This window comes from Silurus meridionalis, chromosome 5, assembly GCF_014805685.1.
Source record: "Silurus meridionalis isolate SWU-2019-XX chromosome 5, ASM1480568v1, whole genome shotgun sequence".
Classification (NCBI taxonomy): Eukaryota; Metazoa; Chordata; class Actinopteri; order Siluriformes; family Siluridae; genus Silurus; species Silurus meridionalis.
In genome coordinates, this window is record NC_060888.1 from 12,329,538 (window position 1) to 12,351,809 (window position 22,272).

The following is a 22,272-nucleotide window of genomic DNA, read 5'->3' on the forward strand; positions in this document are numbered from 1 at the left end:
TTACTACTATTTTTATTACATGATTTATGATGATGATTATTATTATTAGTAATGGTAGTGGGTAGAGCTGGGCGATAAATCGATTTTATCGATTAACTCGAATGTGTAGTTTACATTGATCTGAACAGGTTTTCTCTTTAATGTCCGCCGACGCTCCCCTCTGGGCTTCCATAGTTTCGAACGAACTCAGCCCCGCCCCCTCCCCCGTGCGTTTGCCATAGAGATACACAAACAACATGGCAGCGAGCAGAGAAGAACTCGTTCCCGAGAAGTTAAGACAGCCGCATGTTGAAAATACACGGTTAAGCAGCCGCACTTTGTTTAGTGTTGCGCGTCCAATCGTACACTTACGGTACAGGTGGTGGAAGCGACCAAAATACATGTAAAGACGCTTCAGAACGGCATTTCCGTTAAGAAACAGAAAAATCTGATCATTTAAATCACCATATTCAAACACTCATAAACAGTCATTTTACTGTGGAGTTTTTAAGAAAAGTGAAGGCAAAATTACTCCAAGCATCACTGCATTTTTAACCATGTTCCACATTCAAAAACTCATAAAACATTTTTCTTTATAGGTTTGCTCAATCGTTCAAATAATTTTTATTTACAGTGTCCCTGTGTATTACTCTTAAATTTGATCTCATTTTACTGTGGAGTTTTGGAAAAAAGTAAAGGCAAAATCACTCAAAACCTCAGGTGCATTTTTAATCATGTTCCACATTTAAACACTCATAAAACATTTTTCTTTGTAGGTTTGCTCATTTTATGTTATGTTGCGTTCTGTTGGCACAATTTACAATGGCATGACCGCCATCTTGTATTTTTGGCTTGTTGTTTCTGATTGCACTTTAACCCAAAGTGGGTTATAATCCCAGAAGGGTAAATAAACTTTATTTAATAAAGTAAAAAAAAATACATTTCAATTTTTTTTTGTCATATGCAGATTGATTTTAAGCAGCAATTTTTAAATTGCAAATCTGATTTTTTTGTGAAAAACATTTTTCAAAAAACATAGTTTGTCACTCCTACAATTGTTTGTCCGACTACCACCAGATTTAGCATGCATCTTCAGACCAACACTGACAAAAGTTATCATGAGAATTTTGAACACTGTTGTTTGTTTTCAAATTTTCAAAGAAGCTGCCATAGCAGCTATCAAAAAGAAAAAATTAAGCCATATAGCAGCAATGCTTTTACATAGAGGTCGACCGATAAGGGTTTTTCTCTTGCCAAAGCAGATGCCAATGTTTAGAAATCAGGGCAGCTGAAGGCCGATATATGATATCACCCCCCCACCCCTGCTTTTTTTTTTTATTTCAGAAAATCTAACAGTTAATAAAACGTGATACATTAAACAGTCAATGAACAAATGAAACATATATTAAACAACACAAGCCTCGCCAATCAGTTCACTTGTAACCAGCTTTTGGTATGGTACCCATGTCTACCTGCAGCCTAAACTACAGCTGGTTGAAGTTACTTCTCTCCAAATGCTCTTCTTATTCTCTCTTGAAATGTAGCATCATATTTAACCAATTAGATATTGAAGGCTAGATTAACAATGAATGATAACTTAAAGCCCGGGACATACAAAGCTGACGGTTGGCCGTCGGGCATTGCAGGCTGGTTTATGTCTAGCACTACCTACTGGTCAGAAGTTACAATACCATGGAAACATGCTTAAATCTATCTCCAGTATTTCTACTCTTGCTTCAAATTTTGTCCAGCCTTTACTTGATTTCGCTCATGTCATCTTTACACATTGCTGCCAATTTGTTCAAGACCTTCCCTCTTATAGTCAAGAGAATTTTATCTGTTGTCAAACATACACGTTATGAGTGAAACTACAAACCACTCTTGAATTTCTTTCTCAAAGTTATGGCCCTACATGCCTGTGATTATTTAGGAAACAACTGTGGTGCATCTGTCTGCAGTCACTTATTGCTACTATGAATTGTTATAAATCCCTAAGTAATATTTTAATAACTTAAAAATTAACAATCATATAATAATAAATATTAATGATGGGTGGGTTTGAGTATTTCACAAACGGCTGATTTTTTAAAAATTTCACAGACAGCAGAGTTAAATTGTGTTTAGACAGCTTGCTGAGACAAATTAAGAAAGGAGAATCACCAAGCTCACAGGAAGTCTATAGTTACTCAAAAAACTATTCGATTCAATTCAATTCAATTTTTATTTGTATAGCGCGTTTAACAATGAACATTGTTTTAAAAGCAGCTTTACACAGATAATGTGGTGATTAAAAGTAAATATATTCTTTATAAGTAAGTTTGTCCCTGATGAGCAAGCCGGTGGCGACTGTGGCAAGGAAAATCTCCCCGAGATGGCATAAGGAAGAAACCTTGAGAAGAACCAGACTCAAGAGGGAACCCATCCTCATCTGGGTTGCACAGAATGTCCATTTATAGCAGATATACAATGTTGCGGGGTACAGTGATGATGATCAGAAGCGAAATGTAGTCCTGAGTCAATGTAGCAGACTGTTGACATTAACTACAGTCCAATCCATTCTCAAAGTTCCCGTTCTTACTCCGGGACTATATGCTCTCCTCATCCATGGGAACAGGAGAGCATATCAGAAAACAAATGTATTGAGCTTAGGCTAAAACCGGTTAGGTTAGGCTAAAACAGCAGACCAGTCAGGTTTCATTCATTTCAGCCAAGAACTGGAATTGGAGCATATTTTTACCAAAGCTTGGCAGGAAAAAGTTCAGGCTTTTTTTTTTTAAACTGCTCATTTTCAATTGTGCTGTTTTTTTTTCTTCAGGTTTTTTTTTTTGTCAAAGGTTTGGACACAACTTTTCCTTTAGTGGCTTTCTTTATTTTTATTTTTAACATTGTACATATAATGTTTTATTTTTTAAAACATTTTAACATTAAATACATCTAAATTGTGAAAGAGCACAGTGAATTATGTAGTAAACAAAAATTGCATAAGTGTTAAGTGGTAAACAACTCAAAAACAACTAAAAAAACTGTGCAAATCAAATATACCCCCAAGTGTAGTCTCTAAAACCATCAAATGAAAGGTTGAAACAGACTCTCATGAGGAAGAGAGAAAAGGAAGACCAAGAGCTATATCTGAAGAATACATTTATTAGAATTACCAGTCTCAAATACCCCGTATTTACATAAATGCTTCTCTGAGTTCAAGTGGCATACATGTTTCAACATCCACTGTTCAGAGGAGACTGTGTGAGTCAGGCCTTCATGGTTGAATTGTGACAAAGAAACCATTAATTCTGAAGAACAACAAGCAGAACAGACTTGCTTGAGCCAATAAACAGAAGGAATGGACACTGGATTAGTGAAAAATTGTACTTTGTTCTAATGAGTCCAAATTGAGATTGGCTTTGTCTTGGTTAGATATACAGATCATTTGTGAATGTGTGGTATCCACTGTAAGAAATGGAGGAGAAGGTGTAATGTGTAGTAGTTCTTTGATAGTGACATTGTTGGTGATTTAGTGAAAATTGAGGGCACATTTAACCAAAAATGTGGTGGTACCATAATCTTTTTCTAACAGGACAATGACCCCAAACAAACATCTAGGTTATATAAGAGGTATTTGTTTAAGAAGGAGAATGATCGATTGCTGCATCAGATGACCAGGGGTCTCATTTATAGAACTGTGCATAGCATTATTACTAAAAGTGTACATTCGCCCAAAAGGCAAAAATTGTGTATGGAAAAAATATTTAGACTTGTGCAAGCACACGCCTTCCTTCATAAATCACATATCACCTGCAAGTGTGCTTAAGTGAATCAGCCTTATATGTTGCCCTGTACTTTGAATCACAAATAGTCATTGCAAATCACAACATAAATGCCGAACCATACAATGAGCTTAGCATGCAATTGTTCTTTCGTTATGGTGAATAATGACAGCAGGTGATCAAAGAGCAAAGAAACTTAACTTCTCAGGCACTGAGATACACACAGTTGTGGGGGAGGTGAGGCCCTTAGAACATTATTTGGTGGCCACAGCAGCGGGATCACTACTAAAAAGAAGCAGAGTAAGTGGCAATGTGTTTCTGATTCTGTCAACTGTGTCAGCGGGACAGAAAAGAGTGGAAATAATGGGAAAAAATTATTTGATCCTCTGCTGATTTTGTGAGTTTACCCCTTGTGCAAAGAAATGAACAGTCTAGAATTTTAATCGTAGGTTTAGTCTAACAGAGAGATACAGAATCTAAAAAAAGAATTTATATAAAAAAAAACTTTAAAAAAAGGTTATAAATGAATTTTGATTTGATTGAATGAAATAATTATTTTATTCCCATACCAACCAGCAAGAATTCTCACTCCCACAGACCCAAAATAAGTCCTGCACCTGAGAGACTCCTAATATCAACTCATAACTCATAATGTGTATAAAAGACACCCGTCACAGAATCAGCATTCCAGTCAAACCTCTCCACCACCATGGGCAAGACCAAAGAGCTGTCAAAGGACATTAGGGACAAGATTGTAGACCTGCACAAGGCTGGAATGGGCTACAAGACCATCAGATTGTTGCCTTGGCCATTTTTTTGGGTCATTGTCATGCTGGAACACCCATCCATGACCCATTTTTCCCAGTGTTCTGGCTGATGCCAGGAGGTTCTCATCCAAGATTCTACAGTGCATGGCCCTGTTCATGTGGTGAAGTCTTTGTGTACCCTTAGCAGAGAAACAGCCCCAAAGCAGAATGTTTCCTGTTTTTTTTATACACATCACAAGTTAATATTAGCAGTACTTTCTTAAAAGGACAGGACTAATTTGGGTCTGTGGGAATTATTGCTGGTTGGTACAGGATCAAAAACTTATTTAACTCGATCAAATACAAATTTATCATTTACCATAAAAATTCTAAACTGTTAATTTCTTTGTAATTACTCCCCTACAAAGAAATGAACAGTTTCAAATTTTTATGGTAAATGATAAACTCACAAAATTAGCAAATAACTATTTCCCCCACTGTATGTTGCATAAACTCGTTTTCATATAGAGCCTTTATAGCAATATGAGTGCAGTCAAATATGCCGATTAGATTTGGGAAACCGGGCATTACTGCAAATTGCATTGAAATTTTTTCTTGTTCGTGCACAGTGGATGGAAACCTGATGTATCGACTAACGATATTAATAATACCATCCAAAACGGTAGTCGTTGTGGCACTCAGGGACGGCTGTGATATATCAGCCCTACAGGATGACAAAAACAAAGGCGTGTTGTCCTCTCTGGTACTGTACCCAGTTCAGCACATGGATTCAAGAACACAGCTCTAGGGAATCTAAATTGGCTTATTAGCCAGTCATTATTATGGGCCAGTAAATCATTATGGTCCCTGAAGGTTCTTTCTCTCTTTATTCTTCCATTGGTGTAATCCTCCAGCAGTGCCATCATGCACAGGTATCACCTCAGCATTTATATGTTTACAGCAATTAAAGTGATTGTTAACACCTTGCTTAAATCACAGCATGAATTAGTCATATATCCTCCACTTAAGATAAAATTTGAATATGAGAATGTTATGGGCGAACACGTTTCTTCATGCTGGTTTTGTTATGAACACATATAGTTAGGACTGAAAACAAGGACATACATAGTAACGAATGTGTGAGAGCTTACTGGCTATATTTCCAGACTGGGACATTTGATAATATATGCACAGAATTTAAAGGGAAATATTTAGTTATTTACACTGTTCGGCAGTCAGGCCACATCCTCCTCCTGTGCTCCTGTAGTGGAAAATGTGATAGTTAGGCAGCACTGATTAAATATTTAGAATTAATTTTAATATAAGATTTAAGTGGGATTGTAACACTGCTGGATTTAATCCTCATGACAACGTGTACGTTCTGCTTGCATGAGAGAACCACCAACCAGCAGGTTGCAGTAATCGGTATTCTGCATCAAGAGCTAGAATTATAAATATATAAAGCAAACAGCGTTTATACCAGCCATGATCATTAGTAACGGATTTGTTATTAATAGTTATTATACTAGTTTTTTCAATCATGTATGCCAAGTTGCAAAGACGAACAAGAATGGCAACAAGCATGTTCCATTTTTTTCCTATGCTAATTCACAAAGCTAAATAGCTAATCGCTGTTCTCTTTCTCTCTGATAAGCTCCGTGATTGTTTAACATGCAGAATCACTGAAAAACATCCGATGTGTCCTAATTGTGAAAAAATACTAAAAAAAAAAAAACACCTCAAGAAACACTTGCCATTGGCCCAGATGGCTGACCGTCAGCTTGGTGTGTCCTGGGCTTTAAGTTATCATTTGTTTTTAATCTAGCATTTAGAAGTTTTTTGAAAAGTTTTTGGGAACTGTATTATTTTTTAATGTGTTCAACCAGCTGTAATTTAGGAAAGGCTCGGGGGAACAAAACCAAGTTTACTGATTGGGAAGGCTTGTGTTGTTCAATTTTCTTAATTATCAACTATTAGATCTTATGAGATGAAGGGGGAAAAGAAAATCGGCCAAACATATCGGCCAAGAAATCGGCATCGGTCATCGGCTGCCGTGATATACATCAAGATACCTTTATTTGTTCCACAATGGGGAAGATGTACACGTGTGTACGGTTCGTTTTTGGTTAAAGTTGTTTATTCGTATACTTTCCAAGAAATTCTTTTTCAGCTTTGTCATGATTAAAGGCATTTGTTAACAAGTCTTTCAATAAATATGGAGTCCTTAAGGATATACATACTTTAAAGTGGGTCATCTAACAGGTCCTTGTAATACTCATTAATAATCATAAATATAAAGAGTAAATAATAGTTGATAAACAAAAATATCCAAGTTTTAGAAACATGTAAGAAAACAATAGCCTCAGTGCAGGTCATTTAAACCATGTAAATCTATTTTACCAATTTACATTCATGTCACATCCACAGTCACAAACAACAGTGAGACCTGTCTATACCTCGTGCCAGCTATTAAGCATGTAAATTGTAATTGTCAGCTTGTGACTTCTCTCACTCTGTGTCTGCCTGTCTCTCTTTGAAACAAGCATTTGCTTTTTTTGCAGCAAGGATTGAAGAAAAAAAAAAAACCTGTTGCTGGGAATAAAAAGCACTGTTTCCCTCAGGATCAAAACACTGCTGTATTGGTGATAACACCACTTCATTATGTGCCAATCCAAATCTCAGTGACATCCTTCCAATTATTAATTTGAAATTGTAGATATAATGAATATATTTGCTATGTAATGAATAACAATTAAAAACAAATTAAAAAAAGAGATCCTAGTGACTAAATAGGCTATGACTGTTAGTGCTAGATGGGCTGCTTTGAGTATTTCAGAAAACGCTGATCACCTATTCAAACTTAAAATCTTAAATAACACAGAAATCTGAAAAAAAAACTAATGTTTTATGGGTGTAGATACCTTATTAAACAAAAATTGAGAGTAGAATGAATAATTGGCTAACAGGTAGTTAGCCAATTAAACTTGCATCCAGTCATTCAAATGTTATGTAGTTATGTTTGCATTTTCTTTTGTATTGGGTCATTTAGAGGCTATCCTGCTATTCTTTAGTAGCTCTTCAATCCGATTGTTTTAAGATCCAGTTTTCAACATTTCCAATTGTTGTCTATTTTATGTGTTACTGTAATGCATACATATTTTAAAAACAACCAATGGAATAAGTTAAACCTGTTATCTAAATTGCAATGGAAAAATCAGAAAAATTTGTTAGATCAATAATCAGTGTGTGTTATGTTTAGGAAAGGATTTTGGATGATGCATTGTTGTTGTAGCTCTACAAAATACCTGATATTTAAATATCTAGATATGTTTACTGTTGCTTTTTGCTTGTAGGCCTTAAACATTGAGTCCATTTTATAATTTTTTTTTAATTATATAGTCTACTCTCATAGCATACTCGTACTTGATAAAATGTACTAATACATTACCTTTTAATTAAAAAAGTATCAAACAGTGTAACTGTCACGGTTGCGGAGTGACTGAAGCAAAGCCCGGAGTATGGAAAAGCAGGTTTTAATGTAGACACACAGCAGCGTAAAGAAAAGAAAAACATTTAGCAGCAAGCAGAGAGTTCTTCGTGGAGGAAGATCTGAGCGGTCTCTGTGAATAGAGATTGCGGTAGTGTCCACAGGAATGCAGAGATTCAGGAGGGTAGTCATGAATGTTCTTCCACGTAAGCGAGTAGAACTGACGGTGAGTGAGTGAATGCGAGGGGTTTAAGTAGGGCTGCAGGTTAATGAGCCGCAGGTGCCGGTACTTAGTATGATGGGGACAGACTATGTGTGCGCAGAGCCGAGGGATGGCGTGACAGGCTGTTCCCTGACAGTTACAGTCTTCTTGGTTTGGAGGGAAATTAATAGACTTTCGGCAGGCTTATGGTAACTCAGAAAGGGGGCTTTTTATTTTCCTCCATTTATTTTTTTAACTTTTTATTTTATTTCACTACACACATGCACAAACATGCACAGCTCTTTCTCTTTTAAGGAGTGGTGGACGAAGTACGCAAACCATGTACTTGAGTAAAAGTAGAGACACACTAGGTAAAATAATACTCCAGTAAAAGTGCTCCCATTAAACTTTCACTTGAGTAAAAGTATGAATGTATTTAAGTATCCAAAATACATAAATACATTCGTACTTTTACTCAAGTGAAATGTATTTATGTATTTTGGATACTTGAATACATTTGTATTCAAGTATCCAAAATATTATTATGGCTATAATGCCCTATTATCATTTTTGTCACAAGACTTTTACTCAACTCAGTTTATGTGAAAAAACTGTTACTTTTAGTACACCAATGTATTAATACAATTCAAGTCAAACAATGGTGATTATTAAAATTATTAGCCCAAAACCTTCCTTCAAATACAAAAAAAAAAAAAAAAAAAGGTTGTTGTGGCAAGTTAGAGGCAGGATTCCTTCTATCATTTATTACTCTCAAAATATTCTGCTTGCTGTTTAACTGATGCTGAACTGTAGTTTATGCTAAGTTTAAAACGTTGGTGATTGGTGGCTTGCTGCATGCTTGAAGTTTTGATTCACTTATAAATAAAATGGAACAACTGAGTTTGCAAAATGTAGTTGAGTAAAAAGTAAGGTATTTGATTTTGAAATGTAGTGAAAGTAAAAGTCTCTCTAAATGGAAATACTTCAGTAAAGTACAGATATGTGAAAAAGCAACTTAAGTACATTAACACATTTCATTCACTTAGTTACTGTCCAGCACTGTTAACAACAGTATATTGTCACAATATTGTTCTTACTGAATGTATCCGCTTTATCAACCCCAAAACATCCCATTTCACAACTTTTTGTTCTATTAGGATCTCAGTAACAATTGTGCGGTCCTCAACTTCAAACTAATAACCTGGGTAACAACAAAACTTACAATATGTTTCTATATACATTTTTTTTTTTTTACCTGTAAAGTATACCAGCACTCAGAGATCATTAAGATAACAATTAGCAGACAGGTACTATGGCAAATGATTTGTTCAGCTGATCATTCTATAAAAGCAGAACTTTTTAGAAAAATGGTGTTTTGGAATACACAGTTGTGTCTCATCAGGGCAAAGAGAAAGGACAAACCATCATAAACCTCAGAAACAGTTTTTGCTGTTCATCAGTATGGATTTTTATCGCACACACGCATGGATATCACACGTACAGTACATTGAGCAAACTGGGCCACGTGATGACATCATTCAGGGACATCATTACGTACTGTGAACTCCCACCCCAAAAAAAACCGTTGTTAGCACCCATCCCTGCTCAGAGATATATGCAATTAAAGTTACTGTTGCTAAAAGTGGTTCTATGTGTTACTAAATTATAAGTTATTATTAGTTATTTCTGCCTATGGTCCCCTGGTGGTCTAGTGGTTAAGATGCAGCGCTCTCACCGCTGTAGCCCGGGTTCGATTCCCGGTCAGGGATCCTATCCCCAGCCACTCTCAGTGCCGGTCCCAAGCCCGGATAAATTGGGGAGGGTTGCGTTAGGAAGGGCATCCAGCGTAAAACATGTGCCAAATCAAACGTGCGGAGGATCCGCTGTGGCGACCCCTAACGGGAGAAGCCAAAAGAACGTTTTTATTAGTTATTTCTGCATTTATTCTGCATTATTTCTGCAGTTATTTCTGCATTACTACACACCTGACATTCGGTGCTACAAAGATGAGGATGGGTTCCCTTTTAAGTCCATATCATCTCAGGGAGTTTTTCCTTGCCTCTATTTCCCTGCTTGTTCATCAGGGATAAACAATTACAAGGAACAAACTTATGGGTAATAAATACATTCTTTTATACAACCTTATAACCACTTTATCTGTGCAAAGCTGCTTTGAGACATTGTCCATTTAAAAGCGCTATACAAACAAAAATGAATAAAAAAAAAATTGAGCTTATTATTTCTCCACCTGGTTTCTGAATTCTGACTATCTATTGTACAGTCATTACTGTACTGTTTCACTGGCCCTGAAAAGTAAAAACATACCGTAATTTCCGGACTATTAAGCGCACCCAAATATAAGCCGCACCCACTGAATTTTACAAAGATTTTTATTTTGAACATAAATATGCCGCACCTGCCTATAAGCCGCAGGTGCCTGCATTGAAACAAATTAACTTTACACAAGCTTTAATGTCTGTTACACAACTTGTATTTTCCGTATAGTCCGGAAAATACGGTAGTACATTCTTCTTCAAAGCTATCTTTGTCCTGTAGCTTTATATCACCTCTGCCTTTTATTACCTGAATTTACATATGTATTCTCATCAGAGGTGGCAAAATTACACACATTCTTCACTTAAGTAGATGTACAGATACTCATGTTTTAAAATACTCTGGTAATAGTGAAAGTACTGACTATATATATTTTTTTACTTAAGTTAAAGTAAAGAAGTATGAGCTCTGTCAGCACTTAGCACTTGGTAGCCATTACTACTTCCTGTTTTAGTGTCACGCTGGTAACTGGACCGCACACCATATTAATATAAGGGGTATCAATTAAGTAAAATATTTAATCGTTATCAATCGCATGATTGTTATGAGTTAACTCACAATTAATTGCAACTCAGTCACTCATTTTTATCTGTTCTAAATGTATACTTTTCAAGTGTTTATACTTTAATCAACATGGGCATGGACAAATATGGATGCGTTATGCAAATGTATGTTTATTATTAGTAAATCAAACTCAACATAGAGCATGAACACAAAATATTTTTTTAAAGTAAACGTTTTAAAGTAATGTAGGTGTTTTTAAATTACGTAAATCATCAGAATACACTTTTGAGGGTGAGGCAAGTATTCACTGAAACTCAGGTTGTTTTATTTATGTGTCTGAGAAAAGAAATGACGGAGACAGCAGAGAGCTGTCTGTTATTTTTATTTTACAAAAGCACAGCATTTGTTATTATGAGTGTATAAAAATAAAATTAGACCATTTGCAGATTAGAATGATATATTTCTCTTATCTGTACAATTGAAAAAATAAGTTTTAAGTACGCCACACATGCCGGTGCGTTTGACAACCCGAGAGGCTTAAATGTGTGCATCATGGTGGATTTTGGAGACTTGGCGTATCAGTAAAATAAATGTTTACTATTTAAAATTTATTTTTCGGTAGTTTATTATTGTTATTTTTTTTTACATTTGAGTAAAGTAAAGACGTTGTGAATAAACGTGTATTGCGTTCAAAGGTTTTAATTTTGCCTCTTTATATTTTCAATAAAACCAGTCAACAGAAATTCGTGCTGCATTAAGCCAGCAAAAATGTTAAAATGTTAAAATATATTAATCTAAACCGAATTTTAAATGTTGTTACCCAATAAATGTATCCAGGCTGAACATGCACCATATAGAATACAAGCAGAGAAAAGATAATGATCATCAGGTGATCAGGAATGTCTCTGATCTCAGTCATGTTTACATCAGTTGGATCTCATCCATGTTAACCCCATTCTACTCGTTGCCTTCTCCCTTGTTTATTGTTAGCTTCATAAACTAGCCTACTGTACATCTGTGGTGTGTAATATAGAGAGCTGCTCTCCTGTGGGACCCGACGCAAACGAGTGCAGCGCGGGACAAGATTTGATGGGTAAATGCGGGTGCGAGCGGTAAAATAATGTGTGGTTGTGTGTGAGCGGGGTGCAGGAAAATTAAATCATTTGTAGGACTCCAGCAAAATGGTCTTGAAAAAAATGTGTATATATATATATATATATATATATATATATATATATATATATATATATATATATATATATATGTGTATATGTATAAATACTGGATGTTATGTATCTACTGCACAAAAACAACAATGGCAACAAAAATAAAATAAAATGATTTACGAAGTGTGGGAGCAAACTCGCGTGGTTCATGAGCGGTAGACTACTAGAGCACACCGAGGCACAATGTCAAGCTCAAGACAGAGGAGAATCGGTGAGTGCTACAGATATTACTTAACTATCAAAGAAAGGAACATAAAACACAACAAAACCTTGGCCTGTGGGGTTTTTTTTATAATATCTTGTTTCAGATGATGTTCTATGTTCTAAAAAGTTCCTTGATTAGGTCCATGTTTATCATTTACACAAAAATCCAAACTAAAATAGAACAAAATATGTTTGTTAATTTCCCGTTCCTTTTTCATTCATATTCAAAAGGCAAGCAGGTGAAACTAAAAAAGCAGATTGGAGAAGCAGTCAGTGGGACAAAACTTATATTGCGGGTGGAAGAAGAAAAAAAAAAATTGCGGGAGCGGGACTGAAAAGTCCGTTCTGTGCAGGTCTCTAGTGTGGTAGCCAGGAAATCATCCACCAGTGGTAGTTTAAAAAAGCAGCGCAAATAATGGCAATGGCAGAAAATATTACAGATATTTGTGTAAAAATGAGTGAAAGAAAAAAAAAAGTTCTTAGTTACTTAAATACAGTAACATAGTAAATGTACTCCGTTACTTCCACCACTGATTCTCATACACAGCATGATTGGAGCTTTATTTTTGGAATTATTTTGTTGTTTTGTGTTTGTAAAATGAATCATTCTGTAGATTTGCTAGTGCTACATAGACATTATGTTACATTTTATTCATTTCCTTTTCTTTTTTTTGTGGTGGTGTCAATTTGCTGTGCTTTTGTGACTTGGATTTATATGAAAGTTAAAAACATGCATTAGCATATCAGCAAAAGCACAAACCAGCAAGTTGCATTAAGTGTAGAGTGCACAGAGACAGCAAAGCAGGTTGGCATTAAAGTGCAAGTGATGTGCAGCAGTGCAATTAACACTTTCATCAGTGCAAATGTAATATAAGTCATGAAAAAAACACTGTCAATGACATGGTGTGTAAATAAATTTGGAAAAACTGATTATACTATAATAATTTAGACAGTACAGTCGAGTAAACAAAAATGCATAGGGGAATCAAGGAATACTGTGCAAACTGGTTAAATATACAAACCCGATTCCAAAAAAGTTGGGACACTGTACAAATTGTGAATAAAAACAGAGTGCAATGATGTGGAAGTTTCAAATTTCAATATTTTATTCAGAAAACAACATTATGGTGGCCGAGAAGTGCAAAACACATGAACAAATCCGAAAACAAAATAACAAATCCGAAAACAAATTAACAAATCCGAAAACACAATGACAAGTCAGACAAATTGAAAAGGTAGGTATAGTTTGTAAATGGAAACTTACAGATCATGGACAAGACACCTGTATATCTCGAATGACAGGTGTCTTGTCCAATGATCTGTACGTTTCCATTTACAAACTATACCTACCTTTTCCAGTTTGTCTGAATCATTGCACGAAACACATTAACAAATCCGAAAACACAACGACAATTCAAACAAACCGGGAAAAAGTAGGTATAGTTTGTGAATGGAAACTTACCGATCATTGGACGAGACACCTGTCATTCAAAATATACAGGAAGTACAACCTTTTTTTTTTTTTCTTTCCTTCTTTCTTAAGTAATTAACCATATACAAACATGACAATAACAAGTACAATTTACATTACAATACACAGAACAGGTGCATGAAAGGTGTGTGTGTGTGTGTGTGTGTGTGTGTGTGTGTGTGTGTGTGTGTGTGTGTGTATATATATATATATATATATATATATATATATATATATATATATATATATATATATATACACACCTTTCAGCATTGATTGATGGTGCCTTTCCAGATGTGTAAGCTGCCCATGCCACACGGTTTTCCGGCCTTGACCCGTACACAGAGAGATTTTTCCAGATTCTTCGAATCTTTGGAAGATATTATGCACTGTAGATGATAACTTAAAATTCTTTGCAGTTCTTATCTGAGAAACTCCTTTCTGCTCCACCATTTTTCGTCACAGCATTGGGGGAATTGGTGATCCTCTGCCCATCTTGACTTCTTAGAGACACTGCCACTGAGAGGCTTTTTTTATACCCAATCATGTTGCCAATTGACCTAATAAGTTGCAAATTGGTCCTCCAGCTGTTCCTTATATGTACATTTAACTTTTCTGGCCTCTTATTGCTACCTGTCCCAACTTTTTTGGAATGTGTAGCTCTCATGAAATCCAAAATGAGCCGTTATTTGGCATGCTATTTTAAAATGTCTCACTTTTAACATTTGATATTTTATCTATATTCTATTGTAAATAAAATATAAGTTTGAGATTTGTGAATTATTGCATTCCTTTATTTATTCACAATTTGTACAGTGTCCCAACTTTTTTGTAATTGGGTTTGTAATCTGTCTGTAGGGAAGTAGGTGTGCAACATATGAACAATAGTGTAAGTAAGCCGAGTACAAACTTCAGTGTGGAGATTGGAGGATGGAGGAATAGCAGTTATAAAAAGCTAAATATGTTCAGGGAAATAATTTTTTCATTAGCTTGCTGGTACAGCAGCTGATGCTCCTGTAGTGGTTAATAGACAGTGAGCAGTTTAAGACTGGGGTGAGAGATATCCTTGATGTTTTATAGATGTCTGTGAAGGGTTTTCACCACATGTTGAAGAGCTGTCTGGTGAGAGACTGATATAAATCGTTATTTTAGAAAATCTTAAATTAAATTCTCTTCTTTTTCAGTGTCTGCTCAGATCCTTAAAGCCAGTTTGGACACTATGGAGCATCAGATCAAGAGGCTGGAGAATGACATCCAGAACTTCCCAAAGACAGATGACAAACAAGATAAGTTTGTGGAAAAAATGTCTATATCCTTACCATGCTTTATTTTGATCTTTCATCAAACTACTAAGAAGACCATGTTAGTAGCTGATTTTTTATTTTTTGTTAGATTTTACAATTTGTAGAAAGGTAATGGAATGGTGTGTACAAAATGAGCGGATCTATGCAGCATTTAAAAACTATAGACCTTTATTTTTACTCATGTCAAAGTGCTTTGAGCTAATGTAGCCACAGTTAACATCAGTTAGTGTAATACTCGAAACCCAGTGACAGTGTGCTTAGCACCTATTTAGTTTTACAGTAAATTACAGCTATGTTTTATCATTTATGTAATCACTTTAAACTTAAATTTTGTTGTTCGCTGTCTCTAGTCAGCTGTTTTTCAGTAATTCTGCATGTCTGCATGTCAAATCAGCAGCGGATCTCGTCGGTGAGAAAGAGAACTCTGGTTGGCTATTTAGCTTAGCGAATGAGCACACAAGCAAAACACGGAACATGCTTGTTTAATTATTGCTCTTTTGTTTTTGCAACTTAGGAGAGATGATTTAAAAAAGCTATTGCGGCAGGTAGAAGCACTGCTTGCTTTATATATTCACAGTTCCAGCATCCAGTATCCCTGTTTGGACGCTTAATACAGACTACTGTCATCTGCTGTTAGGAGAGAGTTATGTACTCTGACACAAGTGCAAAACTTACATTTACGATTTGGTCTGCCTAATAATCGGCCTAATTTGCAGCACACTCAGCCGATGTCGATTTATTTAAAAATGCCAAAACTCGGCCTCTACTTAAAACTCATAATTTTTTACTTATGACCTTGAAATGAATCTTCATGATGGGTTATATTGCATAAGAATAATCTGTTTGCCCTAAATAGTAAGTTGTACCAAGTCAAAGAAATGTGCTGAGACTAAGAAATATAAAACTACTGTAGAGACTTGGGCCGATCCAAGTTAGAATTTGACCATGACCTGAGTATTAGTATTGATTACTTCAACCCTGAGATAATTATAACTTGAGTGAGAGGAAATCGAGAGCAAGAGATATACTGTGGCAGTATTTGGACTACACAGATGTCTGGAGGATTTTAAAAGCCAATGAAGATTGAGAAGTGAACTTGCTTGTGGAATCTTGCCCTATCTCACACAATCTGTCACATAGGCAGAAAAGACAATACACAGAGATACAGCCTGCATGCAGATTGAATGATATGGGTGTGCAAATTTAAGGAAAATTAAAAATTAATTCTACTTTGTCATATTTTAAACCATTTATAGAGTCTGGGGTCTCTTTTATTTAGCTGTGTAGGAGACAATGACTTAGATTAGTTGCCTAAGTGATTGCTTTTCTGAAAGGGACACATGAGGGCAGGTTTGCATGAACTACAAGCTTCTTGCTTTTGCAGGTCCAATCAGAAGTTTATACTTAAAAATGTACATATTTATACAGTAAGTTGAATAATTGAGTATTATTTAAGGTTACTATGGCTTATTGTCTCATTACTTGGTGTGCATAATAATTAAGGTTAAGTTGTTGAAGGAATTATTCATAATATAACAACACCTGTTATAAATAAAACACATTAAGCCAAAATGATAAAAAAAAAAAAGCCTTGTGTAAAAAAAAACCACACCCTTACTGCTTCCATAGGATCCAATAAGCTAAGTAGCAGCCAGGGGCTGTTAATCAAATTAACCCTTAGGTTAATTAGGCTTTAAAATGAGCTATGTTGCTAGTATGCAGAGTGTAATTAAGTGGGATAGAGGTGGAACCAGTATGGACTATGGGAATAGGGCAAACTGGAGGCAATGTTATGCTTTGTATAATAACAGTCCTACTGGAAAACTTTGCTCCTGGTATTCATAATGGTGTTACTCTGATATGTAACATTGACCTAAACATTGGTCATGTACACGTAAATGAAGTACACCTCTTCATGGCAACAGTAATTCTTAATGACTGTGCCCTCTTTCAGCAGGCGAATTTTCCCTGTCACACTGCAAAAAAGTTCAAGGTGTTGATTGGCCTCCAAATTCCCCAGATCTCAAATCAATCCAGCATCAGTCGTGTGTGAACAAACAAATCTGATCCATTAAGGCCCTAACCTAGTGAAACTTTAATTAATATTTTATTTGTATTTTATTATTTTTATGATGTAATTATTTTGCCCTTTACTTAATTAGACCAAAAAATGTAATGAAAAAATAAATCCATGACTGGGAATGTTTTTGGTACCTATATATGTGACCTCTAATATCTACGTCAGTTGTAATTGCCACAGCATCTACAGTGGAATTCCATTGCTCAGAAACAATGGGCAACTTTAATTTGCCAAGGGGGTTTTAGATAAGATTAGATTTATTTAGGAAATAATTAAAAAAATATCTCCTTAGTTGAATAAACAACATAAATATTTCGGCTCAGTTTAACTAATAAAGCAAAGCAGTACAAAAAGCACTAAGCACTAAATTCAATGACTGTTGTTTTGCAGCATTTTATTTTATTATTTGGAAATGCTTTCCAAGTCATGAATTTAATATAAAATGTTACATATGTTAATTTGCTTACTTACCGTATTTTTCGGACTATAAGCCGCTACTTTTTCCCACGTTTTGAACCCCGCAGCTTAAACAACGAAGCGGCTAATTTGTGGATTTTTCCTGGGTTTTTCCCGGTTTCACAAACTTCAAGCCAAAAAACTGAGGGACATATTAGACCAATGACGGTGGCGCACGACGATGGCAAAAGATAAACTCTCCAGAAAAATACAGTGGTACCTTGACCTACGAGTTTAATTTGTTGGAGAAAAATTTCACCAATCTTGGCCTTATGGCAAGTGGCTAGATGGAAACGTTTCCTTAGTGCAAAATGCATGGAAGCTTGCTTAGAGTTTGCTAACAGGCACCTCAAGGACTCCTGAACTGTGTGGAACAAGATGGTCTGATGAAACCAAGATTGAACTGACTGAAAGTAAATGATAACATCTCTAAGCACACAACCAAGATAACACAGGAGTGTCTTAGGGACAACTCTGTGAATGTCCTAGAGTTGACCAACCCTGACTTGAATCATTTTGAACATCTCCTGATAGACCTGAAGGTGGCTGTCCACCTATGTGCAATGAAGAATGGCAGAAAATCCCCTAATCCAGTTATGCAATCTTTTTGCATCATACACAAAAAAACTCAAGGCTGTAATTGTTGGCAAAGGACTCTCAACTAAGTACAGAGTAAAGGGTCTGAATACTTATGTACATGAGTACTTTCAGAATACTTCTATACTTTGGAATACACTGTGTATGTGTGTGTATATATATATATATATATATATATATATATATATATATATATATATATATATATATAAACTTTCTTTCGGCTTCTCCCGTTAGGGGTCGCCACAGCGGATCCTCCGCATGTTTTGATTTGGCACATGTTTTTACGCTGGATGCCCTTCCTAACGCAACCCTCCCCAATTTATCCGGGCTTGGGACCGGCACTGAGAGTGGCTGGGGATGGTTCCCTGACCGGGAATCGAACCCGGGTCGTAGCGGTGAGAGCGCTGCATCTTAACCACTAGACCACCAGGGGACCTCTATACACAGTACAGACCAAATGTTTGGACACACCTTCTCATTCAAAGAGTTTTCTTTATTTTCATGACTATGAAAATTGTAGATTCACACTGAAGGCATCAAAACTATGAATTAACACATGTGGAATTATATATGGAATTATATACATAACAAAAAAGTGTGAAACAACTGAAAAATGTCATATTCTAGGTTCTTCAAAGTAGCCACCTTTTGCTTTGATTACTGCTTTGCACACTCTTGGCATTCTCTTGATGAGCTTCAAGAGGTAGTCACCTGAAATGGTCTTCCAACAGTCTTGAAGGAGTTCCCCGAAAGATGCTTGGCACTTGTTGACCCTTTTGCATTCACTCTGCGGGCCAGCTCACCCCTAAACCATCTCGATTGGGTTCAGGTCCGGTGACTGTGGAGGCCAGGTCATCTGGCACGGCACCCCATCACTCTCCTTCTTGGTCAAACAGCCCTTGATGCCTTCAGTGTGACTCTACAATTTTCATAGTCATGAAAATAAAGAAAACTCTTTGAATGAGAAGGTGTGTCCAAACTATTGGTCTGTACTGTGTGTATATATATATATATATATATATATATATATATATATATATATATATATAATTTTATTTTTAATTAATTAATAAAAAAAGAAAAAAAAATCATATTTAATAAAAATATATATAAAAAATGCAATTGTTGGCATACTTTTAGTTCTTTGAATCATTTAATATTTTACTATAGGCCAGAAATATCTGGCTCTCATAGTTTGAAAAATGTGTCTGTTTAATGCAATTTCTGCTTCACTGTGTTTGTATAATTACATGTTTTTTTCAAATGGTGGTGTTCTAGTTATACTGGCACCAAAGCTTAAGCAGCCACTATTAAGAAATGTCTCAAATTTACATACAAAATAATAATAATTGTGGTTTCTTAAAGGTGGGAGAAAACATTAAAGGGTGCATTATATGTGAACAACTAAGTTGCATGCAATTGTGTCTTGCTTGGAAATAACTGGTTTACTCAAAGAATGTAGGTGTTGCTGTTATATGCAATGGTACAGTATTCATTTAAGCCTTTTGAGGTGGAGTATATAAGTACAGTTCAATTTATTTTAATTTGTATAGCACTTTTAACAGTGGACATTGCCTCAAAGCAGCTAATGTGGTAATAAAGAATAAATAACATTGTTCTTTATAAGTGTAAGATTATCCCTAATGAGCGAGCCATGGGTGACTGAGGCAAGGAAAAACTCCCTGAGATGGCACAAAGAAGAAAGAAAGAAACCAGATTTAAGAGGGAACCCATCCTCATCTTTATGGCACAGAATGTCAATTTATTACATTATTATTGAGGTGTACAGTGATGGTGATCAAATGCAACCTGTAGTCCTGAGTCATTGTATCGGACTGTTGACATTATGTACAGTACAAATTCTTCCTCAAAAGCTCCTGTGTTGCTCCATAATTTTTTGGAACCCCAGGCCATTGATGTAAAACCATCCCCAGCTGCACAGAGTGGCCTCTATCCACTATCCAGAGACAGGCCGGGACGAATCGGGCAGATCCGAGGAAAGTAGAGCGACAGGAACACTGGTCTCTCTTATACCTCAGGAGCATATTTAACTCGACAGAGAGAGAGAGAGAGAGAGAGAGTTTGGGGACTCCGGCAAGACTCGCTATGGCAGCATAATTGAAAGGAAGAGCCAGAAGGAAACACAGACATGAGGGATCTCTGGGATAAGAGCTGGCCCACCGCACCACCGTCAACAAACCTAAGTGAACATGTAAGAGTGAGGGGACGGCAGCATACAAATATCCCAGTTCACTGAACACTCTATATCCATGATCCCTTCATATCTGCTCCTTTACATAAGAAAAATCTACTGATAAAAGAACTTGAACACTGAGATTGTGTCTGAGTCCCGAACACTATTTGGAAGGCTGTTCCATAACTGTGGGTCTACCCCCCTGTAGTCTTCATTATTTGAGGTACCAACAAATAGCTTGAACCTTTTGATCTAAGTAGGCATAGGTGATCATAATGGCACAGAATTTTACTCAGATACTGCAGCGCGAGACCATTTAGTGCTTTAAACATCAGTAGTAGTATTTTATAATCAGTGCAAGATTTAATAGGAAGACAGTGTAGACTGATTAAAACAGGAGTGATGTGGTAATATTTTTTAGGTCTAGTAAGGACACTAACTGAAGCTTATTTATGCACTTGCTCGAACACCCAGACAGTAAAGCATTACAGTAGTCTAATCTAAATTAAACAAAAGCATTAACTAGTTTTTCTGCATTCTGTAATGACATCATTGTTCTAATTTTCGCAATATTTCTAAGGTGAACAAAGACGATCCTGGTAATATTATTCACGTAAGCCTCAAAGGAAAGCCTAGAGTCAATAAGTACACCAAGGTCTTTGACTGGTGTACACACTGAGACAGAAAGACCATCCACAGATGGAGTTCACTTCTAACTCCCTGTGTATAATCTTAAGAAAATGGGGTTGATGTATTTATTACGGCCGTACTTGAAAAAATATACGTTTTAAATGTGGCCAACACAAGGAGTTTTGGACCTTCAACATCAAACAAAGTGTAATAGATGAAAAGAAGCAATTTGTAAGTAAAGACTTGAACAATGACATTATCTGCATAACCTGTAAGCTAGACACACATACAGGAACTCTGTCTTTTTGTCATGTCTGTTTTGAAGTAAGCAAAGAGGGTATGTCTACTTTCGCTCTGCTACACTCCACATCTTTGCCTGAGCAAAGGGACTGCTTTAATGATTATCTCATTGCAAACCAGAAGGTCTTGCATGCCAAGGCCTCGCACAGTACCTATGAGGGTGTCAAGTGTGCGCCGAGCCAGCAGGTCTATCTATCACCCAAATGAGGATGGGTTTCCCTTTTGAGTCTGGTTCCTCTCAAGGTTTTTTCCTCATACCACCTAAATGAGTTTTTCCATGCCACAGTCACCCCCAGCTTTCTCATCAGGGATTAATACACATAATTCACTTATATTGAAATGTTTATTATTATTTATAAGTCTATAAATCGTTTTGTTAAGCTGCTTTTAAACAATGTCCCTTTTGAAAAGCGCTATAGAAATGAACTTAAAGTTCTAGCTGCATGTGGTCCTAGTAAAAGTACTATCGTCTTATCTGAGTTAACCATAACTAACTTATCAAGCATCCACTGTCTTATATCCTTTACACACTCAACACTGCAATCTGTTTTTGCTAAAATATACAACGCCGCAACGTTGATAGCCGCCGCGCCGTTGGCGAGACGGCACAGCGCAGCGCCGGAAGTGGGATTACCGGAAGTGCGCGCAACGCCGACTGACACAAATAAGACCTAAGTTAGGAGAGAGCTGTTCCCTTTATTCCAACAACATTTCCTAGTCTAGCAAGGAGTATATTATGATAAATGGTGTCAAAAGCTGCACTAAGGTCAAATAACACAAGCAAGGAGACA

General features: G+C 36.2%; 1 protein-coding gene across 6 annotated transcripts in view; it reads left to right on the plus strand.

Annotated features, from left to right (window-relative positions):
• Positions 1 to 22,272, plus strand: part of diaph2 (diaphanous-related formin 2) — a 288,518-nt gene that overhangs the window by 175,540 nt on the left and 90,706 nt on the right. For all 6 annotated transcript variants that reach the window (XM_046849151.1, XM_046849150.1, XM_046849153.1 and 3 more), the window contains one exon: positions 15,102 to 15,226. In XM_046849151.1, the coding sequence (XP_046705107.1) occupies positions 15,102 to 15,226 (125 nt within the window). The remainder of the gene's footprint in view (positions 1 to 15,101; positions 15,227 to 22,272) is intronic.